The following is a 24,048-nucleotide window of genomic DNA, read 5'->3' on the forward strand; positions in this document are numbered from 1 at the left end:
TTGTGGCACATAGGTTTCTATATATACACATGTTACTATGCTTTTTGTTACCACTATTCAGCCTCATTTAAGATTTCTTTACTTCATGAGCGGAGCTTGGGGGGGGGCATTTTAAAATCTTGTCTCTGGGCCCACTCCAACCTTGCTACACCCCTGATGTGAGCACTGTAAGAGCTTCCCCTGAGGGGATGGGGCCGCTCTGGGAAGAGCATCTGCATGCAGAAGGTCCCAAGTTCCCTCCCTGGCAGCATCTCCAAGATAGGGCTGGGAGAGGTTCCTGCCTGCAACCTTGGAGAAGCCGCTGCCAGTCTGGGTAGACAATACTGAGCTAGGTGGACCAATGGTCTGACTCAGTATATGGCAGCTTCCTATGTTCCTGTAATCATATGAATGCTTACCCAGAGCAAATACCTACAGCAAGGGTTACCAACAACAGGGGCATAGCAGGTCAGAGTGGGACCCCCTGAGACAAAAAGTGACAATGGGCCACTCGTCTTCGTTACTCCAGCCCTGGGATCTTTGCTGGGAAGAGCAAAGAGTGAGCCCACGCTCCGAGCCAGAGATGTGCACGAAACGCAATTCAGAATCTGAATCATGCCACATCCCTTTAAAACAGGGGGACATCCCACATCCCCTTTAACATGGAGAGCAGGTCCATACTGGAGGAGAGAGGAGGAGCTGCTCTTGTGGTAGCAAGCATGACTTCTCCCCTTAGCTAAGCAGGGTCCACTCTGTTTGCATATGAATGGGAGACTAGAAGTGTGAGCCCTGGAAGAGATTCCCCTCAGGGGATGGAGCCGCTCTGGGGAGAGCAGAAGGTTCCTTCCCTGGAAGCATCTCCAAGATAGGGCCGAGAGAGATTCCTGTCTGCAACCTTGGAGAAGCTGCTGCCAGTCTGTGAAGACAATACTGAGCACGATGGACCAATGGCCTGACTCAGTATATAGCAGCTTCCTATGTTCCGGTGTACTACTACTACTACTACGAATATTTATATACCAGTTTTCAACCAAAGTTCTCAAAGCAGTTTACATAGAAAAATAAAGTAATACATAAGTAAGATGGTCCCCTGTCCCCATAGGGCTCACAATCTAAAAAGACACATAAGGCAGATACCAGCAACAGCCACTGGAGGGATGCTGTGCTGCTGGGGTTGGATAAGGTCAGTCGCTCTCCCCCTGCTAAATGAGAGAATCACCACTTTGAAAAGGTATCTCTGCTCAGTTAGCAGGGGTTACCTGCTGCCCTGGCACTCATATCATGTCTGGCATATCAGCGCGCACACCAGCGGCACACACGGCTTCTGCGCATGCGCGTTTCATGCCCATCCCTACTCCCCGCTTGCTCAGAGACCCAGGGACATGCTCTGTTCCCCACCCCTGTTCAATTATAGCTACACCCTGGTCCCCAAATATTACAACTCCCATTATCCCCAGCTGCAACGGCCTACCCCACACCTGGGGAGTGGGGGACTCAAGGGGGAGAAAGAACCCCTGCCTGCCATATTGTTTATGCCCAGGTAAGTCTGCATAGGACTGCAGCACCATAATAATAGGCATTTTAGGCCCATTGGTGCTCCCAGAGAAGCCCGCACAGGACTGACCCCCTGCAGACCGAATACATGCATTGACTTTTCCTTGAAACAAGCAATCCCACTGAATTCAACGGGGCAGCTCCCAGCTAAATACACTTAGGAGGATGCCAGCGGCCATGCCAGCCACTTCCGCTTTTTCCCGATAGGGGGCGCTCGCTCTCCCCCAAGCAGAGACGAGGCAGGAAGCGGCGAGACGGGAGAAAGAACAAGTAGGGGGAGCCTTGGCGCATGCGCTAGCGCGCAAACTCCCTTATGCGCCTGCGCGCATCTTCCCCAAGTTTCTTTACGTTCTTCTTCGCCTCTGTCCTCCTTCTCTCCTTTTTTCTGGAATGGCGCATGCGCCGGCGCTCAACGGCTGCTGAGGCGCCTTCCGTGCGGCGGGGAGAGGAGGAGGGGGCGAGGGTTTTGCGGCAGCCGTAAGTGAAGGCGCTGAGCGGGCGCGACAGAAGCTGGAAGTCGAGGAGGCGGCGGTGGCGGAGGAGGAGCTCCGGCTCTGCCCGTAAGGGAGACCGAGGGGGGCGATTGGGGGGCGGCGGCTGTGGGGCTCAGGAGGGCTGGCCCCTCCAAAGGTGCGGGGTTGGGATGGGGAGGCAGCCGGAATTGTGTTTCTTTTAATGAGGAATGGGCTGGGTTGGGGAGGGGGCGAATATTTGGGGTGTCTTATAAGGGTTAGGGGGCAGCTTGAGTTGGGGCCGTGGGGGGAAGAGGAGGGTTTAGGGCTGGGTCAGGCACAATGTTCCATCTAAGAGAGAGTCCCAGATGTTGTGGACTACAACTCCCAGAATCCGCAAGCAAGAGCCATGGCAACTGGGCATGCTGGGAGCTGTAGTCAACAAGATCTGGGAATCCCTGAACACAGAGGGAACACTGGTTGGGGGGGCGTGGGGGGGGAGCACGAGGGTGTAGGCAGAGTCAGGCTGCCTTTGCCCTCCAGCTGTTGTTGGACTACAGCTCCCGTCACACACACACACCCCTAAATGGCTGGAGGGCCAAGTTTGCTCAGCCCTGCTCTGGATGTTGTTGGACTACAGCTCCCATTACCCCTGGCCGCAGATTATGGTGGTTGATGGGAGCTGAAGTCCCACATCTGGAGAGCCAAGATTGTGCTTACCCCTGCCCTGGGATGCCACAGTCCCATTAAACACTTTCACCTGGCCCTGGCCATGACTCCCTGCCCTACGTAGGCCCATGGGGTGGCTTAAGCTGAGCAGCTTGCCTACGGTGCCCCCACCCCACCCCATGGGACTTGAACTGGGGACAGAATCTCAGTCACTCTTTCTCTTGCAGTTTGGGTTGTGGGGAGAGACCATTTGAAGCAGAGGGAGAGAGAAAAGGACAGTTTGAAATGGCAGGTTTAGGGGGTGACTGGTGGCAATGTAATGGGGAGATATTTTGGGGTTGTGGGCATTGTTCCCTCTAACAGGGATTCCCAGATGTTGTTGGCTACAATTCCCAGATTCCCCAGCTGCAATGGCTTTTGTCTACAAACTGGTTTGGAGGTCCGGAGTTCAGGCTGGTTTGGCGGCGGGGAGGGAGGTTTACCTTTGAGGAGCAGGGAGGGTGTTCATCCCTTCCTCCGCCACATTTCCCCCGCCAGCGCTGTTCATGTGCACACGCACTGACCGCTGAACCAGCTGAGCGCCAGTTCGTGCACATCCCTACTGTTGACTACAACTCCCACCCTCCCCAGCCAAAGGCCCTTGAAGCTGGGGTTCCTTGTAGTTAGGGATGTGCATGAATCCAGATCCATTCACTGATTCAAAGCTTAGCCTGGGCACCTTTTAAAAAGTGAGGTGGGCAGGGCCACACACACACAAACCCCGCCAGCATCCCTTGCATGGCCATGGTGGCACACACATGGCCTCCGCACACTTGCAGCAGACATTTTGTGTGGCCAGCATCCTGGACACATAAATGGCCACCATGCATGCGCGCGCTGCAGCAGGAAGCTGCGGCAAGAGGCGGAGAAGCAAGTATGGACCTGTTCTCCTCACCTTTAAAGGTGCCTGGACTGAGCTTTGAATCGGTGCATGAATCTTGATTCGTGCACATCTCTTATGGGAGTTCTAGCCGGTGCTCCCTCTAACAGGGAGTCCCAGATGTTGTTGACGACAACTCCCAGAATCCCCAAGCAAAAGCCACGGCAGCTGGGGATTCTGGGAGTTGTCATCAACAACATGTGGGAATCCCTGTTAGAGGGAACTCTATTAGGAAGTCAGGTTTGGTGGGCTGTGATGGGAAGAAATGAGCCCTAGATTGTGGGGTGAGATAGAGTGCATGTCAAAACCCAGCCATGTGTCTGTGTGTTCCATTCCCCCACCCCACCCCCAGACTGGCCAGATCAAGCTGCGAGATGAGGCCGCAGCAGCCACCTGTCGCCAGCAAGGTCTTTGTCCAGCGGGACTACAGCAGCGGCACCCGGTGCCAGTTTCAGACCAAGTTCCCTCCAGAGCTGGAGAACCGGGTAAGCCCTCGTTTGCTTTCATCTTTGCGCCTGATTATCTGGCACAATGAGGGGAGAGCTGAGCTGCTCAGAAGTATCTGATGCGCTTGCCATAGTATTGCACTTTGCTCCAACACATGAAGCTGCCTTCTGCTGATCACTGGTTCACCTGTCAGTATCGTCTACAGCAGGACTGCAGGTGGAGGGCTTGTTGGAGCTGGTGTGTTTTGTCGTCTTTGCTAAGCAGGGCTTGCCTTGGTTTGCATTGCATTGGCGACTACATGTGAGCACTATAAGAGCCCTTGGGAAATGAGGCCATAGCTCAGTGGAAGAGCCTCTACTTTGTATCCAGAATCAGTGCTTGGCATCTCCAGAAAGCTCTGGGAGAAACTCCCTCCGACCTGAAACCCTGGAGAGCCACTGTCAGTCAGTGTAGACAGTACTGAGCGAAGTGGACCAATGGTCTGACTTCGTATGTTGGACTACTACTCCCATCATCCCCGACTACTGGCCACTGTGGCTGGGGGTGATGGAGACTGTAGTTTGGTAACAGCTGGAGGGATGACATTCTGCAACCTAGGAAGCTGCCATATACTGAGCCAGACCATTGGTCTGTCTACCTCAGTATTGTCTTCACAGACTGGCAGCAGCTTCTCCAAGGCTGCAGTCAGGAATCTCTCTCTCAGCCCTGTCTTGGAGATGCTGCCAGGCAGGGAACTTGGAACCTTCTGCTCTTCCCAGAGCAGCGGCTCCATCCCCTGAGGGGAATATCTTCCAGTGCTCACACTTCTAGTCTCCCATTCAAATGCAACCAGGGCAGACCCTGCTTAGCTAAGGGGACAAGTCACACTTGCTACCACAAGACCAGCTCTCCTCTACAGTGGGAGAGTGACTGACACACACGCTATCCAGGGTTTCACCTGGGAGTGTCAGAGATGGAAGATGGGTGTGAGGCATGTACTGAGTTATTTGTTCCTTCTCTGAAAGTTCTACTTGGCTGTTGCAAGCTTTTTTTGTCAAGTGCCTTTTGGGGTACAACTTGAAGCAAAGTGGGGGTGGCTCCTGAACTCAGGGGTCCCTGGGATTTGTCAAGCCCTTCCCTATGGAAATACTTCTACCTTAGGTTTTAGCTGGTGTTTAAGAGCCTAGCTGGTTATGTAGAGGAGAGAGAGAGTGCTGTTACTGTTGGTTGCTTTTATGAAGCATATCCTTGATTTCCATGCTTAAATTGTTTTAACTTTGTAAGGTAAGACCACCAGCTCCTAAATGACACACGTTAACTGCAAACCATTCTGAAATGTGAAATCCAGTCAGCTCAGTTCTGTGGTCTACCAGTTTTGTGGCTATACATGTGCCCGTGTTTAAAGGAAAATGTATTCTGTTTTCCTTCGATCTGGTAATATTAAAACAGTCTGTATGGCAAAACTAAGAGGAGAGATGAGAAGGTTTCAGTTCTGATATGCTTGATAACTTGACATTATGGAAAGTCAGTGTACTGAAATGATTATCTAGCAATTTCACATTTCAGTGCATGATAGCCAGAGGGCTGTGGAGTCATGCTGTGAATCTGCAAAGTCAAGTACTCATAATGGTGCAATCCACGTAACCAACAGGACAGCAAAAAAAAAAAAAAGTCCATTTCTGGTGGGGTGCAGGCTCTTATAGGCAGGCAAAAAAAATTCAATCTGTGGGATGACCAAGATCTGGGACTCTTGAAGAGCCCAGAGGCTGTACAGATGTGCTGGCTTCCTCTTTCCTCCACCAAATTTGATGAGAGAAGAAAAACTTGAATGGCATTCAGTTCCAAAGCAGATAGATTGCCTTTTCACTTACAATTATTGTGTTGTCTTTTAATGATAAGAGTCAGTAGCAGTGCTCTCTAATGCCAGATGAATGTGCATATTCTTAACCTGCATCTTTGCACTGTGCTTGTGGGCCTTGAACTTTTTTAAAAAAACCATTGTGACTCTTATATGTTACTTTAGTAGGGAACAGTCCATGTTCTGCATACCCATAGTTCATTTAAATTGAGGTTAGGAACATAGGAAGCTGCCATATACTGAGTCAGACCATTGGTCTATCTAGCTCAGTATTGTCTTCACAGACTGCCAGCAGCTCCTCCAAGGTTGCAGACAGGAATCTCTCTCAGCCCTATCATGGAGATGCTGCCAGGGAGGGAACTTGGAACCTTCTGTTCTTCCCAGAGCGGCTCCATCCCCTGAGGGGAATATCTTGCAGTGCTCACATATCAAGTCTCCCATTCAGATGCAACCAGGGTGCACCCTGCTTGGCTAAGGGACAAGTCATGCTTACTACCACAAGACCAGCTTTCTTCTCTAATATTATAATATATTGTATCCTATCTATCTATTTATCTCTATTTTAAATCTGTTGTTGGAAATCTTTCTGATCCCCTTTGAGAAAGCAGCAGATCCTGTTGAGGAAAAAGGCATTGCCAGTTTGCAAACTCCTGTGGGCAGGATTTGGCTCAAGTAACTGCCAATACATTTGGTGGCTGTTATTGACTACTTAGGGTTAGTCACCCTCCCTTGTATATAAGCTGCTACTATAGAAACTAACTTGAGATACCAAATGAGCGTTGAGTTCTTGAGTATCTTTTCACAGCCTCGTGGCTCTCGCCTTCCTGTTCATATGTATGTTAAACTGGTCGATCCTGCCGAATGCTGAGGCCTTGGTAATTAAAAGTAGCTGAGTGTTTCTGGTGTCACTCCTGCACAGGCGTGTCTTCATTACAGAAGCTGACTAAAGCAGGAGCAATTGCTTTCAGGCCCGAGGAGATTCTATTCTGGTTGTATTGACAATTGTCGGGATCAGCCTGCGCAGACAAGTTTTTTTAATGTCTGCTCAGTTAATTTTAGATCCCTCTCAGGCTGAATCGGGAAGGTCCCATTCTGAATGCACATGTGCACACACACTGCCTTGATACTGCCACCCAAGAACAAAATTCACTCCACACATTCACTCCGGGGGAAAAATGAGAGAGAACACTGGTCGGGATGCAGCTTCTGATTCAGCATTTGGGTCTGCTGCAGATTGTAAGAGAAGGTATTGCAGGTGCACGAAAGCCTCCAAGGTAAAGCCGTATCCATTTTTCATCAGTGGGTACATGGCAATGAAGCCATTCTAAGGCTTTCTGCTAACTGGGCAAAGAGGCACCTTTTAACGTGCTGATTCTCTTTATTTAGCAGGGGGAGAGTAACTGGCCCTATCTACCCCCAGCACAGTACCCCTCCAGTGACTGTTGCTGGTATCTATTTTATGTTTCTTTTTAGATTGTGAGCCCTTTGGAGACAGGGATGCATCTTGTTTATTTATTATTTCTCTATGTAAACCACCCTGAGCCATTTTTAGAAGGGTGGTATAGAAATATTATCATTATTGTTGTTGTTTACACAGTCAGACAGCTGTTATTGACTGGTTTGTTTTATTCAGACATCGAGTCCTTCCCAAGGACCTGGGATGGCTGAATTTTATTATCAGTGTTGTTGCTGTTATTATTATGGATATCGTCACAGAATATAGGCTGTTCCCAGTAAAGTTGCTTTTTGTAATTGGCTGGTAGTGATTTCTGTGCCCCCTGTGGTGTGGAGGTCCTCTTCAAGGTGTTTTGGAATTGCACCTAGGGTGCCTATTACTATTACTACTACTATTACTAGTAGTAGTAGTATTAGGCAGTACAGCTCTCTGTTGGACCACTAACAGCAGGGACATCAAAACAGAACGGTCTTCTGCACTACATTCTAGCTTATAAATGTGATGGATGAATTCTTGGTGGGGAGAATGTGGTTCTGTGGATGAGAAGCTTTTCCCTGTCTCTCTGTGTGTCAGCAGGAAGTGTTGGGTGTGGCTGAGGGCGTCCTCTTGAGTGATGCCAGGTGATGGTCCAGTCCAACACGTCTGGCCAGTGCCCCAGGTAGACAGAATGTGCCCTAGAATATGCCTCGAATGCAGGAGTTTCTTGATGGACAAATTAATGTGGAAAGAGTTCCTTGGAGGTAGAAAGTATTGAAATCATTTCTGAATGCTATTAAATCCTGGGAGTAGAAGTTGCCTTAAAACTGTGGGTATCTTTTGCCTGTTGCTTTAAGTGACTGTGAAGAACACTGAAACCTTTTAACACAAAATGACAATCAGGCAGGAGTGCATATGTATTAAGTGCACATCATTACACATGTAGTACACGCAATACACATTGTTATATATTAACGACAGGCAGCATCTAGACTACCTTACGCATGACTAAGTTCTGTTGAAATTAATGAGGTTTACGTTAGTAATGCAGGGTTTCTCAAGCTTCGGTCCCCAGATGTTAGACTATTGATTGATTGGTTGAATTTATATGCCGCCTAGTATAAAAATCTCAAGGCGGTGTACAGAATTAAAACAAAATATAATAAAACATTAAAATTCATAAAAAGATAAAAATAGATAAAAACACATTAAAATTTAAAAGTTTAGACTCAGTTGAAGGCCTGCGAAAATAGATATGTCAATCAGGGTCCTCCTAAAAACAAAGAGAGAAGGAGATGCTCTTATTTCAGCAGAGAGTGCGTTCCAAAGCCCTGGGGCAGCCACAGAGAAGGCCCGGTCCCGAGTTGGCGGCAACTGTAACCGGACCTCTCCAAATGGTCTTAATAGGCGACTGGGTTCACGACTCTGGACCTAAGTACTCTGGACCTAAGCCATTAAGGGCTTAATAGGTAAGAAGCAGCACTTTGTATTTCATTCGGAAACATATTGGCAGCCCGTGCAGTTATTTTAGAATCGGTGTTATATGGTCCCTTCGGGTAAACCCAGAGACCAATCTGGCTGCTGCTTTCTGTACCAATTGTAGTTTTCCAAACTATGTACAAAGGCAGCCCCATGTAGAGTGCATTACAGTAGTCGAGCCTAGAGGTTACCAGCATATGTACCACCATTACTTATCTCCAGAAATGGATGTATCTGGCGTATCAGCCAAAGCTGATAAAAAGCACTCTTAGCCACTGCCTCAACCTGAGAGACCAGGGAGAGTTTGGGATCCAGGAGCACTCCCAGACTATGAACCTGATCCTCTAGGGGTAGTGTAACCCCATCTAGAACAGGCAGATCTAAACCATCTCTTGGAACCTAACCCCCTACAGACAGAACCTCCGTCTTGTTTGGATTCGACTTCAGCCTGTTATCCCTCATCCAGCCCAATATCGCCTCCAGCCAGGTACTTAAGGGGATCATGCCATTTCCTGATGAAGTTGGTATGGAAAAATAGATTTGGGTGTCATCAGCATATTGATAGCATCCCAGACCAAACTTCTTGACGATCTCTCCCAGCGGTTTCATATAGATGTTAAAGAGCATTGGAGACAGTATGGAGCCCTGTGGAACACCACACTTTAGCTCTCATTTTTAAGAGCAACAGTCTCCAAGTGACAGCATCTGGAATCTGCCAGAGAGGCAGGAACGAAACCACGGTAAAACTGTGCCACCCAATCCCACCTCCTACTAGCAACCCTGCAGGATACCATGGTCAATGGTATCATCTATTATTGCTTATCATCCCCTGCCACAATGGTTGAGGGCCATTGTGGCAGGGGGTGATGGAAGTTGTAGTCCAACATAATCTGGGGATCCAAGTTTGAGAAACCCTGCATTACTGGCTTGTCTAGTTGATTTTAATGGTGTTTAGTCATGACTGACAAGTCTGGATGTGACCTGTAGTATTTTATGAAGTTCATAGCAGGCAGGCCCCTGTTTCCAGGGCAGTGTTCCTTGTAGCAGGGAGACTAAGATGTTGTAGTCCACAACATCTGGGATTCCCTGCTCCAGGGAGCACTACCCTTGAGGCAAGAACCTGCCTGCCTTGCATTTTGTAAAGTATATTTGAGGAGGAAAATCTGCATTTATTTCAATCACACATACTTGGGTTTAGAGGATTCCATTAGATGAAGACTGAGAATTGATGCTAAAGTGGGCAATAAATTGTGGCAGGGGTTGATGGGAGAGCTGGTCTTGTGGTAGCAAGCATGACTTGTCCCCTTAGCTAAGCAGGGTCTGCCCTGGTTGCATCTGAATGGGAGACTTGATGTGTGAGCACTGCAAGATATTCCCCTCAGGGGATGGAGCCACTCTAGGAAGAGCATCTAGGCTCCAAGGTCCTTCTCTGGCATCTCCAAGCTAGGGCTGAGAGAGATTCCAGCCTGCAACCTTGGAGAAGCCGCTGCCAGTCTGTGAAGACAATACTGAGCTAGATAGACCAATGGTCTGACTCAGTATATGGCAGCTTCTTATGTTCCTATGTAACAGCTGGAGGGCCTCATTTGCCCACCCCTGTGCTACAGGCATAATAGCAATATTTGGCCTTTCTGTAATGCATTTCAGTTGTTCAAAGTTTTGTATATATGGTTGCGGTCATCCTTCCAAGGATCCTTTAAAGTAGGCATGTTTTGCCTCTGTCCTCAAATTGCAGAGGGGTGGGAGGCCAGACAAGTGACTTTCCAGGGCTGCCAGTGAGTATGTGGCCAAGGTGAGAAGTGAGCTGGGTACTCCCAGCTATTTACGACATGTGTGCGGAATGAGTTTTGTTCTGGGTGGCAGTATCAAGGAAGTGTGTGTGCATGTGCATTCAGAGTGAGGCCTTCCGGATTCAACCTGAGCGGGATCTAAAATGAACAGTGGACATCAGAAACTGTGTGACCACACACACATGCGCACGCCTTAGAGTGCACAGTGTTGTGTTCCCCTTTCTCTAAAAGTCTCCGGCTAGCTGAAGCACAGGGCACACTCTCCCTAGATCCGGCAGTAGCGTCTTCTTCCATTGCTGTGGGAATAATGAAGCCTTTGTTGCCACACCGTGCAGTTGCCACCAGCTGTTGGGATCTGGTGCTTCTCAGAGACCACTCATGTCTTCATGCTTCTACTACTGGCCAATTCGTACTTGGCAAACTTCAGTGCAATGGCTTCTTTTCTAACTGAAGGAGCAAATAAATGATCATGCATGTTGCAAACATAATTACACACACACCCCTTAACGTTCTAATAAGCAACTCCATTGAGCAGCAATTGCAATTTCCCACTGTGCAGACCTCCTTGCGATCCGCCTCATGGCGCAGCAGAGAAGTAACCTGCCTAGAGCAGGAGGGTGACGGTTCAAATCCCTGCTGGTTTTATTTCTCAGACTATGGGGAACACCTATATCGGGCAGCAGCAATATAGGAAGATGCTGAAAGGCATCATCTGATACTGCGAGGGAGGTAAAAAGTGTGCCATCGAGTCGATTTCGACTCCTGGCGCCCACAGAGCCCTGTGGTTGTCTTTGGTAGAATACAGGAGGGGTTTCCCATTGCCTCCTCCCGTGCAGTATGAGATGGTGCCTTTCAACATCTTCCTATATTGCTGCTGCCCAATATAGTACCAGCGGATATTCGAACCGCAACCTTCTGCTTGTCAGTCAAGTATTTCCCCGCTGCGCCACTTAAGATGACTTTGCTCAGGAGGAGGCAATGGCAAACCCCTCCTGTATTCCACCATAGACAAGCACAGGGCTCTGTGGGTGCCGGGAGTCGACACCAACTTGACGGCACAACCTTTCCTGACCTTGCCATGCTGCATTTCCCCCTACACTGTGAAGCAGGAGGTGAGCATCCTTAAGCTCTCTCTCGAGCCCCAGCGCCCTCTTGGAAGGCGTGCACAGAGTGCTGGGAAATGTAGTCCTCCCCAACCTTTCCCTCTAGTGCTCTATGGGGATAGCAGTGGGAAGGACTACACTTCCCAGGGTTCCCAGCACCTCCCGAGATGGTGCTGGAGGTAAAGAAAGCCCACTGATGCTGGGCAAATCACAGCACCGTGCTGTGGGAGCGGACCATGCGGTTCCATGGGGGCTACGCAGAGTATTTTGCCTCACAACTAGGAAGCCACACTTTAGGTTTGTGGGGGCTGCTCCTGACCCCCAGGCCATGAAATGCAGTAGATGGCCATACAGCAGAATGTTGGTGGCAGCTGATTAGTTCTCAAAGGCAACTTTGCAATGCTTTTCTGAGTCGAATCGTATTCTGTTTGGATACTTCTTCTGAAACGTTTAATGTAGGTCTCTATATTATAAGCGCCTGTTTGTTTTGAAAGAGATGGTGCCAGCAACATGCGTTTCACCCATCCACCTCCCCAGCTCACAGTAAGCGGTCAGTGAGTGCATCCTGGAGCAGTGTTCGCTCTCTCTCTTTTCCCCATCTGTGTGCAGATTGAGTTCTGTTCTGGGTGACAGTATCAAGGCAATGTGCGTGCACCTGCATTCAGAGTGGGACGGTCCTGATTCAGCCTGAGCGGGATCTAAAATTAACTGAGCAGACATCCAAAAGCGTGTGAGCGCACGCCTTCGAGGGAACACTGTCCTGGAGGCGGCTACGTAAGCCAGACTACGTGACCTTGGCTGACCTACTGCCTTTTTTCCAGGTGGACAGGCAGCAGTTTGAAGAGACAGTGCGAACTCTAAACAACCTTTATGCAGAAGCAGAGAAGCTGGGGAGCCAGTCTTACCTCGAAGGGTGTCTGGCCTGCTTGACTGCCTACACTATATTCTTATGCATGGAGACACATTATGAAAAGGTATGTTGGTACAGAACAGATCATGGTATTAAAGATTAAAGGTATGTTGGTGCCAAGGGCAGGAAGGAGCCTTGTTGGTTTCTTCCAGCAAAGGGAGAGTCCTGAGCTACCTTAAATATTAGCAGATATACAGTATTGCAACCAGTGTTCCTTGGAACGAGGATTCCTAGGTATGGATTGCAACTCCCGGCCGTTGCCTCCGCTGGGCCTTTGGCTGGGGATTCTGGGAGTTATAGTTAATGACATCTTGGAATCCCCATTACAGGGAACACAGATTGCAACCCAGAGAGGTCTGGGCTGCCTGCTTCCCTCGTGAGCCGAAGAATAAGCTTTTCTGTCTAGCTTCCTGATGGCCTCTTCGTTCTTGTCTCTCTTTGGCATCAGTAGGAATTGGCCCCAATAATAAGCTTGCATTTGGGCTGGGCCTCTTAAGACTCCAGATCGGGGCTCATGTGACTGAGTTATTCCCTGCTGAGCAAAGTTAACCCCTGCTAACTGAGCAAAGAGGCACTTTTTAAAGTGGTGATTCTGCTGTGTTTAGCCGAAGGAGAGCAACTGGCCCTATCCAACCCCAGCACAACATCCCTCCAGTGGCTGTTGCTGGTGTCAACCTTATGTTTCTCTTTAGATTGTGAGCCCTTTGGGAACAGGGGACCATCTTATTTATGAATAATAATAATAATAATAATAATAATAATAATAATAATAATAATAATAAATCCTTTATTACAATCAGAGACCAGCATAAAATTGATACAGGTTAAAAATTACATGTTATGTGATGTTGTTATGATGATACGATGGTACATATCTTGACAAATCTAAAATTAAGGATGATTGCAGTTTTAAAAGGCAAGTTAAAATACCTATTAGTACATATCATCAAAAGGCTAAAACTTAGAATGATTGCATTTTGAAAAGTAAAATAGATAGAATATATTCGTTAAAACCAAATAAGCTAAAAACCTAAAATTACTAAAGCTAAAAGAGATAAAATATAATACAGTTTCTATTATAGAAATGCCCAGAAAAAAATAAAAAGGGGAGTATAAAATTGTAAAAGTCCAGATTTAAAATTATAAAAAGCAATAAAAAGTGGGGGAGGAAGGAAAAACAATGAAATGCAGTACAATGCAATAAAACAATAGTTATGGAGGTGTGGGCAAGTGAAAGGTCAATCCACAGTCATCAAGAATCAGATGAAGGGGGCTCACAGCCTATCATCCTTCTATGGAAGCCGACCGCAGCCGTACAGAACTTGGCAGCACTATGTGTAATGGCAAGGAAAGTAACAGAAAGCTGTAGAATTGTCTTGAATGTGCCGGGAACTTGCTTAGCAATGGGAGAAGAAAAGTGACAGTTATGTATTATTTGTTTTTCTATGTAAACTGCTTTGAGAACGTTGGTTGAAGAGCAGTATATAAAATATTTGTTGTAGTAGTAGTAGTACTTCCAGACAGATACGTGCGCTGTGCATAGGAACTTAACGTCTCAGAGAGGATCGAACCCATCTTCCTGCCAACTGTTCTGCTATTTGGAGGAAATCTTTTGTTGGGCAAGCGTTCCATCAATGTACTAGTTTCCCGGGAGCGAGTGTGGCATTAATCATGTGCAGTGTCTGTTGTCGAGGAATGGGTTGTCTGATGGACGGCATGAAGTGGAACGTTCCCCAACTCCTAATCTGATTGTGTTTTGTTTTGTTAAACATCCCAGATTCATACACTGAAACTGAGCCCTGACCCATTGCCTAGCTTTGTAAATTATTCAGCAAACATACTCAAAATGGTTTAGGTAGGAAAATAAACACCAGCAGCAGCCACCGGAGGGATAGGGCCAGTTGCTGTCCCCCTGCTAAATAGAACAGGATTGCCACTTTAAAAAGTGCTTCTTTGCTCAGTTAGCAGGGGTCTTGTTAATAGAACTGGAAAGGAACAGCTGTGCCTTTTCTGTCCCAGTCCTGTGCTCTAAAAGAGGATGTGCCACGCCTTGAAAGTATCAACTGGCAGTAACCCTGTCCAGCTACAACTTGAAAACTTCAGAGAAGGAAGGGCATCAACAACTGAATAAACTACCCACATAAATAAATTACCACCAGCATGTTGTTGTCCTCCTCGTGGCTAAAGTAGGAACATAGGAAGCTGCCATATACCGAGTCAGACCTTTGGTCCGTCTAGCTCAGTATTGTCTACACAGACTGGCAGCGGCTTCTCCAAGGTTGCAAGCAGGAATCTCTCTCAGCCCTGTCTTGGAGATGCCAGGGAGGGAACTTGGAACCTTCTGCTCTTCCCAGAGCAGCCCCATCCCCTAAGGGGAATTTCTTACAGTGTTCACATATAGTCTCGTATTCAAATGCAACCAGGGCAGACCCTGCTTAGCAAAGGGGATAATTCATGCTTGCTACCCGAAGACCAGCCACCTAATGGTGCAGCGGGAAATGACTTGACTAGCAAGCCAGAGGTTGCCAGCTTGAATCCCCACTGGTATGTTTCCCACTATGGGAAACACCTATATCAGGCAGCTGCGATATAGGAAGATGCTGAAAGGCATCATCTCACACTGCACAGGAGGAGGCAATAGTCAACCCCTCCTGTATTCCACCAAAGACAACCACGGGGCGCTGTGGTCGCCAGGAGTTGACACTGACTCAACGGCACGCTTTACCTTTACCACAAGATCAGCTCTCCTGGAGCACTTTGTGAAATGTGCCTGTGGTGAGCCTGTGGACCAGAAATCCATCTGTGCTACTGCCACAGAGCTGGCCTGTTAGCACACGGCTGGGCTGTGGAAGCTGCACACTACGACTTCCTAGGTCAAGGGTAGGCAACAGTGTTGCTGGGGATGATGGGAGTTGTAGTTCAGCAACTGCTGGAGGGCCAGCGTTGCCTACCCCTGACCTAGAGTAAGGCGCTTTGTGGTTCCACTCATCGTCCACGTACATATGGCAAAGAAATTGCCCTTCCCAGGATGACTGAGTGCTAGCAGAAACTTCCTTCCATTCCACAGTGCATTGACAGACACGCCCTAACCTTCCAGTTGGCTTTTTGGTCCAATGCTGACTTTATTGAAGGCTCTTATATCAAGAGAGAGGGAATTCCTCTTTTCAAGACCACTTTCCTAGCCTTGTAAAAGCTTTCTAGAAGTTGGCTGGCCAGACAGTAACGGAGATCTTCACTTCCTTGTAAATCAACACGATACGCTTCCCGCATTAGGCTCGTGGTCCTGAGCTGCACAGTCTGGGGATGTTGCCAGCTCCTTGCTGCCTTCAAGACACACACAAGTGCAATTATAACTCTAAATTTCAGAGAGAGGAGACTGGAAGTATTTAGATCCTAGCAAGTAGATAGCCAAGATGGCTTTTAAAATCTGCCATTCCTGATTTGGAGTGAAAACGCACTTTCCAGAGACCACATCTGTGTCTGCTGCTTTCTCCCCTTTATATGAATAGAACCTTTTACTAACACTTCAGAGCAGAATGATAAATCTTCTGTGCAGCAAGCTATCTGAATAAGCTTGGTCTGCTCACCTGTAAAGAAGAACCTTTCAGACTTTCCACTGGCATTGGCTGTAAATAGGCCCTGAAGCACCTGACTGACTTCATAAAATGAATCCTTAGCTGGATCAAGCAGTATAAAATAATCGGGTTTCAATATCGCTGAGAGTTCCAAGGGTTTCTTAAATCTCATTCTAATAGCTGCAGATAAGCTTCACTTCTTAGCTGAAGAATATAAATCATGGCAATGTGTTTACGATAAACATTCCAAGCCCTCCACATCTGCGATCGTGGTAACCTAGCCAGCAATCTGCAACGTTAGCCATTATTATTATCTCCATGTTGGAGATGAGGGACTGAAGCTGAATGGGTTGGTTGCTAGTGGCTTCGCTAAAGCCAGCTGTTGAGTTAAGGGCGAGGTAAGATCATCAAGGATCATAGAACAAATCAAATCATGGAACAAATCAATCCAGAATTTTCACTTGAGGCACAAATGACCAGGCTCAAACTATCACACTTTGGACACATACGAAGACCCAGCTCCCTTGTCCGTAATGCTGGGGAAAGTGGAAGGAAAGAGAAGAAGAGGACGACCAGCAGCAAGGTGGATGGACACAATTACGACAGCAATGAATGCACCACTGAGAGACCTGAAAGGACAAGATGAAGTCAGATCATCCTGGAGAGAATCTAGCTATGTGGTCGCTAAGAGTCGACACCGACTTGACAGCACTTCATTAATCAATCAAGATTTTGAACCAGGAACAAGCCTGGCTCTTCTCTGCTATACATCTTTTTAAAACGAGCTGCACAAGCTTCATAGACAGACTGGTCTGTGCCCTCAAAACGGTCTAAATTCCAGCAGTGCAAGAAACGGTAAATAGGCCCTGAAGCAGTTGACTGACTTCATAAAATGAATCCTTAGCTGGATCAAGCTATATAAAATATTGGGTTTACATACTGCTGAGAGTGGAGGAGGCTTTGGTCTGGTTGTTTATCTTTCAGCCTCGGTTTCTCTGAACTATATATAAAGGGAGCAAATACTTTGATGGACACAAGGGGTTTTTTTAAGCATTTGGCTTCTTGAAAACATTATTAAAATGACTGACTGCCGTTGGGGTGTTATTGGAATTGATGCAAATGTTGAATTATCTTGCCTGTCCCCTTTCCCCCCACCTCCGCTCTAGGTTCTGAAGAAAATTACCAAGTATATTCAGGAACAGAATGAGAAGATCTACGCCCCACAGGGCCTCCTCCTGACCGATCCCATTGAGAGAGGGTTAAGAGTTGTATCCTTTTCTGTCACGTTGATCACTTTTGTTGTTCTGCCCTCTGAAGCATGGCAGAGAGCTGGTCTTGTAATAGCAAGCATGAATTGTCCCTTTTGCTAAGCAGAGCCTGCCCTGCTTTGCATTTGGATATTTGACTACAGGCGAGTGCCCTAAAATATTCCCCTTCGGGGATGGGGCCATAGCTCAGTGGTATACGCTGGGAGAGACTCCTGCCTGAGACCTTGGAGAGCTGCTGCCAGTCAGTGTAGACAGTACTGAGCTAAATGGACCAACGGTCTGACTCAGTATGTGACAGCTGCCTATGTTCCTATTAATATGACCTGGCCCTTAGAAAGCAAAGATTGACTCCTTAAAATAGATGTGCTCTGTAAGATCCCGTGCTCTGTCGTCTTGCTCTTTTAACTTCCTCTTCTCTAGTCTGTTTTCTTAATCCTGCTGTGTAGATTGAAATTACCATTTATGAAGACAGAGGTGTGAGCAGTGGAAGATAAGTCCATGAAGTCCAAGGTAACCTTGTGATCGTAGATCCTGGGTCCGTCACCTGCTTCTCCACATCCAGGAAAAGTCGCCTTTATCTTTCCATCTGACACACTGCTTAGTCAACTGCCCCATCCAACCCTGATGTTCTCTGGCAAAGGCTGTTCCATGGGGGTTGCGTTTCCTGCCCTCTTTCTTTATTCACCCTGATTTTTAACTAGACTTGTGGTTTTAAATTGTTTTGTGGTTTTAATTTCTTTTTTTATTTGTTTACATTGCTGCAAACTGCCCAGGAATGGATGTTTGGAGTGATGTAAAGTAAAATATGCCATTGAGTCGGTGTCGACTCCTGGCGCCCACAGAGCTTGTCTTTGGTAGAATATAGGAGGGGTTGACCATTGCCTCCTCCCATGCAGTGCTGATGCCTTTCAGCATCTTCATAGATTGCTGCTACCTGACAGAGGCGTTTCCCATAGGCTGGGAAACATACCAGTGGGGGTTCGAACCGGCAGCCTCTGGCTTGCTCGTCAGGTCATTTCCCCACTAGGTGGCTCTTGGGGTGGGGTACAAATACGATAAAATCTTTCGGCTAGCACACTTCTTAAGTGATCTTGGAGCAGCCGGCCGATTAAAGGGTCCAGCAGACCTATTCACACTAAAGGAGAAAAGCAAGCTATGGCTTTTGTTTTTCACAGCTGAAATGCACCCCCCACACACACACACACACACGCTCTGCCTTCTTGCTGCTACATCGGTTTGGCACCATCCATAAAATATGACTCATTTGTCAGCTGCAAGTGCTAATCAGAATGTCCTGTGGGGATTCTGCCCATGCAGAGCAACTGCGTTCTCGGTGGCCAGCCCTGGAATTTCTGTACAGGAGAGAGGTGGACTAGGAGAGGAGAGCTGGTCTTGTGGTAGCAAGCATGACTTGTCCCCATAGCTAAGCAGGGCCTGCCCTGGTTGCATCTGAATGGGAGACTTGATGTGTGAGCACTGCAAGATATTCCCTCAGGGGATGGAGCCGCTCTGGGAAGAGCAGAAGGTTCCAAGTTCCCTCCCTGGCAGCATCTCCAAGAAAGGGCTGAGAGAGATTCCTGCCTGCAACCTTGGAGAAGCTGCTGCCAGTCTGTGAAGACAATACTGAGCTCGATAGACCAATGGTCTGACTCAGTATATGGCAGTTTCCTATGTTCCTAGAAACTAGATTGCTTGAACCATGAAGATTTTATCTTTGGTCAGCACAATATTTGAAATCTGGGGAGTTGGGAGAAGCCCCCACCCCACCCTGTCCTCCAAGACCCACCCTCAGCTTCACTCCTATTCCCACCATTAAGAAGTCTTCACAACCATCTAGGCTGGTGTTCTTTACTTTAAGGCCCCCATCAACCTCAAGTGCAACTCTTTGACTAGTTGTGAATTGGGCCTGTGTGAAGCTTTGGCCAAAGCGGAATACTCTGCGCAGTCCCCCTGGCACCATGCGAAGGCGACCATTTCCGCTGTGAAGTGCTACGCTTTACCCAGTGCCGGAGAGGGCGGCTCCTTTAAGGGAAACTGAGCCCTTTGGAGCCCCTCCACCATCTTGGAAGCTGTGCCCAGAGTGGCAGGAAGTGTAGTCCTCCCCTGGGCTTTCCTCCTAGGGCTCTAAAGAGAGGGCTCCATCTGTTTTAAAGGGCCCTCCCAGCACTGCGAAAAGCACGGTGCTGTGTAGAGGTCCGCACAGCGGGAGATGACTCTCGGATGGAAGGTTTTTTGCCAGAGTGGCCCCCTCTTGAGAAAGAGTGGAGATCTCTGGCCTAGGCATTTCGTCACAGTGGGGCGTGCAGGTGGGGAACAATAAATCAGGGTGCCGAAGTTCCTTTTTCAGTGCCTTCCTGTCTGGATTAGACCTCAGGCAATGCCATTTGCCGTAGATCATAGGCATTGGAAGGGTCATTTTGTTGGGGTTCGTGATGATTTAGCAAAGCGCCAAAAGAAGCTACCCACTCCAGTTACCAAGTAGAGTGCAGAGTTTAGTTGTTGCAGTTATTTGAAGAGATTGTTGGGACTTTGCTCAGATAGTGCCACAGATGGGCGCAGAAGCTAGAAGTGTTCTTTCCAAGGTTTGGATCCTTTCATTTGAGGGCCAGCCGCTCACGGTGAGCTCTCGAGAGCTGTACCCTTCACTGTTGCTGCTTCCCATAATCCTCTTTCTCCAATGGAACAATCGGAGAGGGATTGGCTCTGTATTTTCACCGTCAGTGCTAAGGATAACTCTGCTTAAAACGGTGGCAGGGGGTAGGTTCATTTGCTTGCAGAATAGTCTCACCGATGGAAGTATCTTTGAACAACAAATGCATAAGAGCAGCCTTGCTGGATCCCGCCCGAGGCCTATCTGCTGTTTCCCACAGTGGCCTACGAGATTCATTCATTCATTCGTTTTCTATACCGCTCTTCCAAAAATGTCTCAGGGCAGTTTACACAGAGAAATAATAAATAAATAAGATGGCTCCCTGTCCCCAAAGGGCTCACATTCTAAAATGAAACATAAGATAGACACCAGCAACAGTCACTGGAGGGGTATTGTGCTGGGGGTGGAGAGGGCCAGTTACTCTCCCCCTGCTAAAGAAAGAGAATCACCACGTTAAAAGGTGCCTCTTTGCCAAGTTAGCAGGGGTTAACAGGAGGGGTTAACAAGCCATGCAAACAGGAGATGAAGGCATGCCTGCGCCCCTGCGGTTGCTTCCCTTGAACTGGTACTCGGAGACATCCTGCTTCTGAACCTGGAGATGGCCTCTAGCCATCAGGACTAGTAGCCCTTGCTAGACGTATCCTCCAGGAATTTGTCTGAGCCCTGCTTAAAGCCAAGCTGGTGTCCATCACCATATCCTGTATCAAATAATTCCATAGGTTAATTATGCCTTCTGTGAAGAAGTACTTCTTTTTGTCAGTTCCTGGCAATCAGTTTCATGGAATTGATTGCCTGCCACCTTTCGACTGCTCTCTGAGTGGGTGGAACAGAGGTGTTTTAAAAGGTGCACATCAGTTTCTTTAAAATCTGTTCACAGCTCTCTTTTGCTTCCTAGGGTCCAGCTTGTTTTGTTCCAGAAATTTCCTGTACTTCCTCTCCCGTAAGCACCATTCCTCTCTGCCACCGCCAAATCCAGGGTGCCATCTCCCACAAGGACTCACTTCTCAACATCCTGCTCCTCTCGGAGCCAGCCAGTATCTATTTTGTGTCATCATGGTAGGCCTTAAGCAATGCTGTTGCCCAGGTGGCTGGCTTCCAAGGGGAAGTTGTACAGTTGTCGTGGTGCGGTGCCTTGGCAGATGCAGCGTTTCTGTCCACCTTCCAGAAAATGGCAAATGGTGTGTCCTGGGTGGCTGAGTTCTTGAAAACGGGACCCATGTGTGTGAATTGGCACGTGGCCCGCCTCCACCTGCCAAAAGCGACGTAAGACACACATCCTCTTGAGTCTAAGAGTCCCTTTGCATTATTTGTTGTTGCCAAGGGTTTGATTTCTACTCCTTCGCCAAGAGTTGGTGTAGGCTCTGGGGCGTGGAGATCTTTCCCCCAAACTCGAAAGGAGCCAGTAAACTGCTCGCAACATTCAGAATTTTGTGACGACAAAATGGATGCTGTACCAATAAATGTGACCACCACCACCACCCACCCCTGCTCTCAACCCCCTTTTAAAAGTGTTGAATATGTGAGCTAGGTAATAAAATGATTTCCCCAGTTTGTTATGCATTAAAACTTCTAGGGCAAGCCAGTGACTTGATTAGAAATTGTGGTTGCGATGGAGCCTTCGTCTCTTGTCATCGTCGTCTTCCTCCTGCAAACTGCTGACAGGTTTCTCGCTGCTGTCTTCACGTCGTATTTCACGTGCATCAACATTCCTCTTGACAGTGCTTGTGAAAACAGGAAACTTTTAAGTAAATACCTTCAGCCGAATCAAGTGGGCTTCATATCTTGCTGTGTAATTCCTTCTCACTTAATCGCAATGAGTTCTTTGGTGTGTGAGCTTCAGGATCTGTTGGAAGAGTTGCTCTGCTTTTTGAAATGTCCCTCTCTCCTGGGCCCAGAGAGATTTAACCAGTTGAGACCACTTTTCTAAACAGATGGAACATTTGACTTTTGAGTGATCACAGTAAATTCCAACAGCGGATCAAGCTCTGTAGACGGATGTGTCTTCAGTTTCTGCTCCTTGCTGGTTTCTTTATCCTCCCCTCTAGAAGTCTGTTTAATATTTTAACTGTATTCTAATATTTTAAAGGTTTTCTAATCTGTAACAGTGTTCTTGCCTTTTGCACCCTACAATCAGTTTTTTCCAGAAATATTAATGGATTAGTAGTTTTTTTCTTAAATAAACTGCTTGTCATTTGCTAGCACTGACCTGAATGCAGTGTGTGTGTTCGACAAAAGTAGGACTGAACACATCAGTAACTGGGTGCACTGTTAGAACCTCTGGTTTTATTACTTTTATAAAAGGTTTGTTGTACATATTTTACAGACTCTAATGGTCTGAGTGGATCTGGTATCCTTGAATAGGGTATCCTTGAATATGAATATACCCTTTGATATGGGCAGGCAAAGGTCATCGAGCCTTTGTGGAGTCAGTGTCTCTTCCATTCTTGGGAAAGGAGAAGACTAAAAATGCATACATGCAAAGTACTAATTGGGGAAACAAGTGTTCCCGGAGAGGAAGGCAAGACAGGAAGTGCCCAGGCTAGGGGAGGGCATAATATTCACTCCTGTAGAGACTGACCTGGGACCTCGGTTCCTAAAAAGACCATTGATGCCCTGAGGCATCACAGCTTTGTAAATCTTATGCATATTAATATTGGAAACTGCTTCGGGTGCCTTGGTCAAGGCAGAAAGGTGGTACAAAAATGCAACCAGTAACTTCTCAGTGGTAGAGCATCTGCTTTGCATGCAGCAGGCCCCAGGTTCGATCCCTGGCAACATCTTGGCGGAGGGCTGGGAATGACCCCTGCCTGAAACCTTGGAGAGCTGCTGCCAGTCAGTGTAGACAGTTCTGAGCTAGATGGACCAAGGGTCTGACTCAGTCGAAGGCCGCTTCCTGTGTTCTTCCTATGCATAGTCAAAAATTCCATTGCACAGCGCACCTGGGATCATAGAATCATTCCAGCAGACACATGAAGGGTGGTGTGACTCTGCTGCATAAGAGCTTGCTAAGGAGTGGGGGTGCTCCCCCTGACAAGCTGACGTGCAGAGACCTGTGTAGGGGGCAGCAGCTTCTGTTCTATTCTAGGCAGAGCTCCTGACTGTGTTGCATCATTTACCCAGGCAGTAGCTGAGCGCAGCAAAATCTGCCGAGGGTCAGTCCTGATGAAGCACATCAGTCCCCGGGTCAAATTGGGGAGAGGTGCGCCATGACCCTTGCAATGTTGCTGGAGAAATGGGAATAGGCCTTGTAGCCTTCCATCCTCGCTGCAAGAGAAACTGGTGCAGATTTTTTCAGATTGTGAACAGGAGTCCATGGAGGGTTTCAACCTTGGGGGCCCAGATATTAGGAACCGAGGGAGCTGCCATATACTGAGTCAGGCCCCTTGGTCTACCTAGCTCAGTATTGTCGGACTACAGCCCCAGTCGCAATGGCCGTTATGGTAGGGGCTATGTCTGACAGCATCTGGGACCCCAGGGCTGAGAACACCTTGGGTGGGATACTGGGCATGGGCTTCCTTCCTGTGCTCAAGAAATAGCATTGTTGCCTGTAGCAAGCTGACAATCGCAGTGGGGTAGAACCGCATGTGACAAACCAACCCCCCCCCCGTTGGATTCCTACCTGCCAAACAGCCGTCGAAAGCTTTCTAGTTGACTTGAGATCTGTTAGTTAGAGGGAGGACCAGTTTCCCTCCACCTTGCAAATTCAGTGCTGAGTTGAGCTTGCCGTGCGGCTCTTAAACAAAAGCACCGGAACTTTGCAACAGGGTAAAGAATGAGTGGGGATGCTTTTCCATAACTCTTCGAGCTTGCAACTCTAGTATCCCCCTAGCCAGGGAGGACTCTCCAGCCGGCAGTGGAACTACAACTCCCATCATCCCCCAGCCACAATCAATCGTGGGTAGGGGTGATGGGAGTTGTAGTTCAACACCCGGAGAGCCCAGCTGGCCGACGCCTGACTCAAACCCGAGCGCGCGGCGCGGCCCC

At 47.9% G+C, this 24,048-nt stretch overlaps 1 protein-coding gene across 1 annotated transcript; it reads left to right on the top strand.

Annotated features, from left to right (window-relative positions):
• The first annotated feature begins 1,921 nt into the window (after positions 1-1,921).
• On the top strand, positions 1,922-22,265 carry GOLGA7 (golgin A7). Its single transcript, XM_053270159.1, has 6 exons — positions 1,922-2,093; positions 3,926-4,058; positions 12,483-12,635; positions 17,313-17,414; positions 17,861-17,924; positions 20,960-22,265. The coding sequence occupies exons 2-5, from the start codon at positions 3,948-3,950 to the stop codon at positions 17,906-17,908; spliced, it is 414 nt and encodes a 137-aa protein (XP_053126134.1). The 5' UTR covers positions 1,922-2,093; positions 3,926-3,947; the 3' UTR covers positions 17,909-17,924; positions 20,960-22,265.
• Positions 22,266-24,048: the final 1,783 nt, after the last annotated feature.

This window comes from Hemicordylus capensis, chromosome 8, assembly GCF_027244095.1.
Source record: "Hemicordylus capensis ecotype Gifberg chromosome 8, rHemCap1.1.pri, whole genome shotgun sequence".
NCBI classification, from domain to species: Eukaryota; Metazoa; Chordata; class Lepidosauria; order Squamata; family Cordylidae; genus Hemicordylus; species Hemicordylus capensis.

Coding starts and splice junctions, on each gene's coding strand:
- GOLGA7 (XM_053270159.1), top strand. CDS start 3,948: ATGAGGCCGCAGCAGCCACCTGTCGCCAGCAAGGTCTTTGTCCAGCGG. Junction 12,636..17,312: donor TGGAGACACATTATGAAAAG/GTATGTTGGTAC, acceptor CCTCCGCTCTAG/GTTCTGAAGAAAATTACCAA. Junction 17,415..17,860: donor TTGAGAGAGGGTTAAGAGTT/GTATCCTTTTCT, acceptor CCTGCTGTGTAG/ATTGAAATTACCATTTATGA.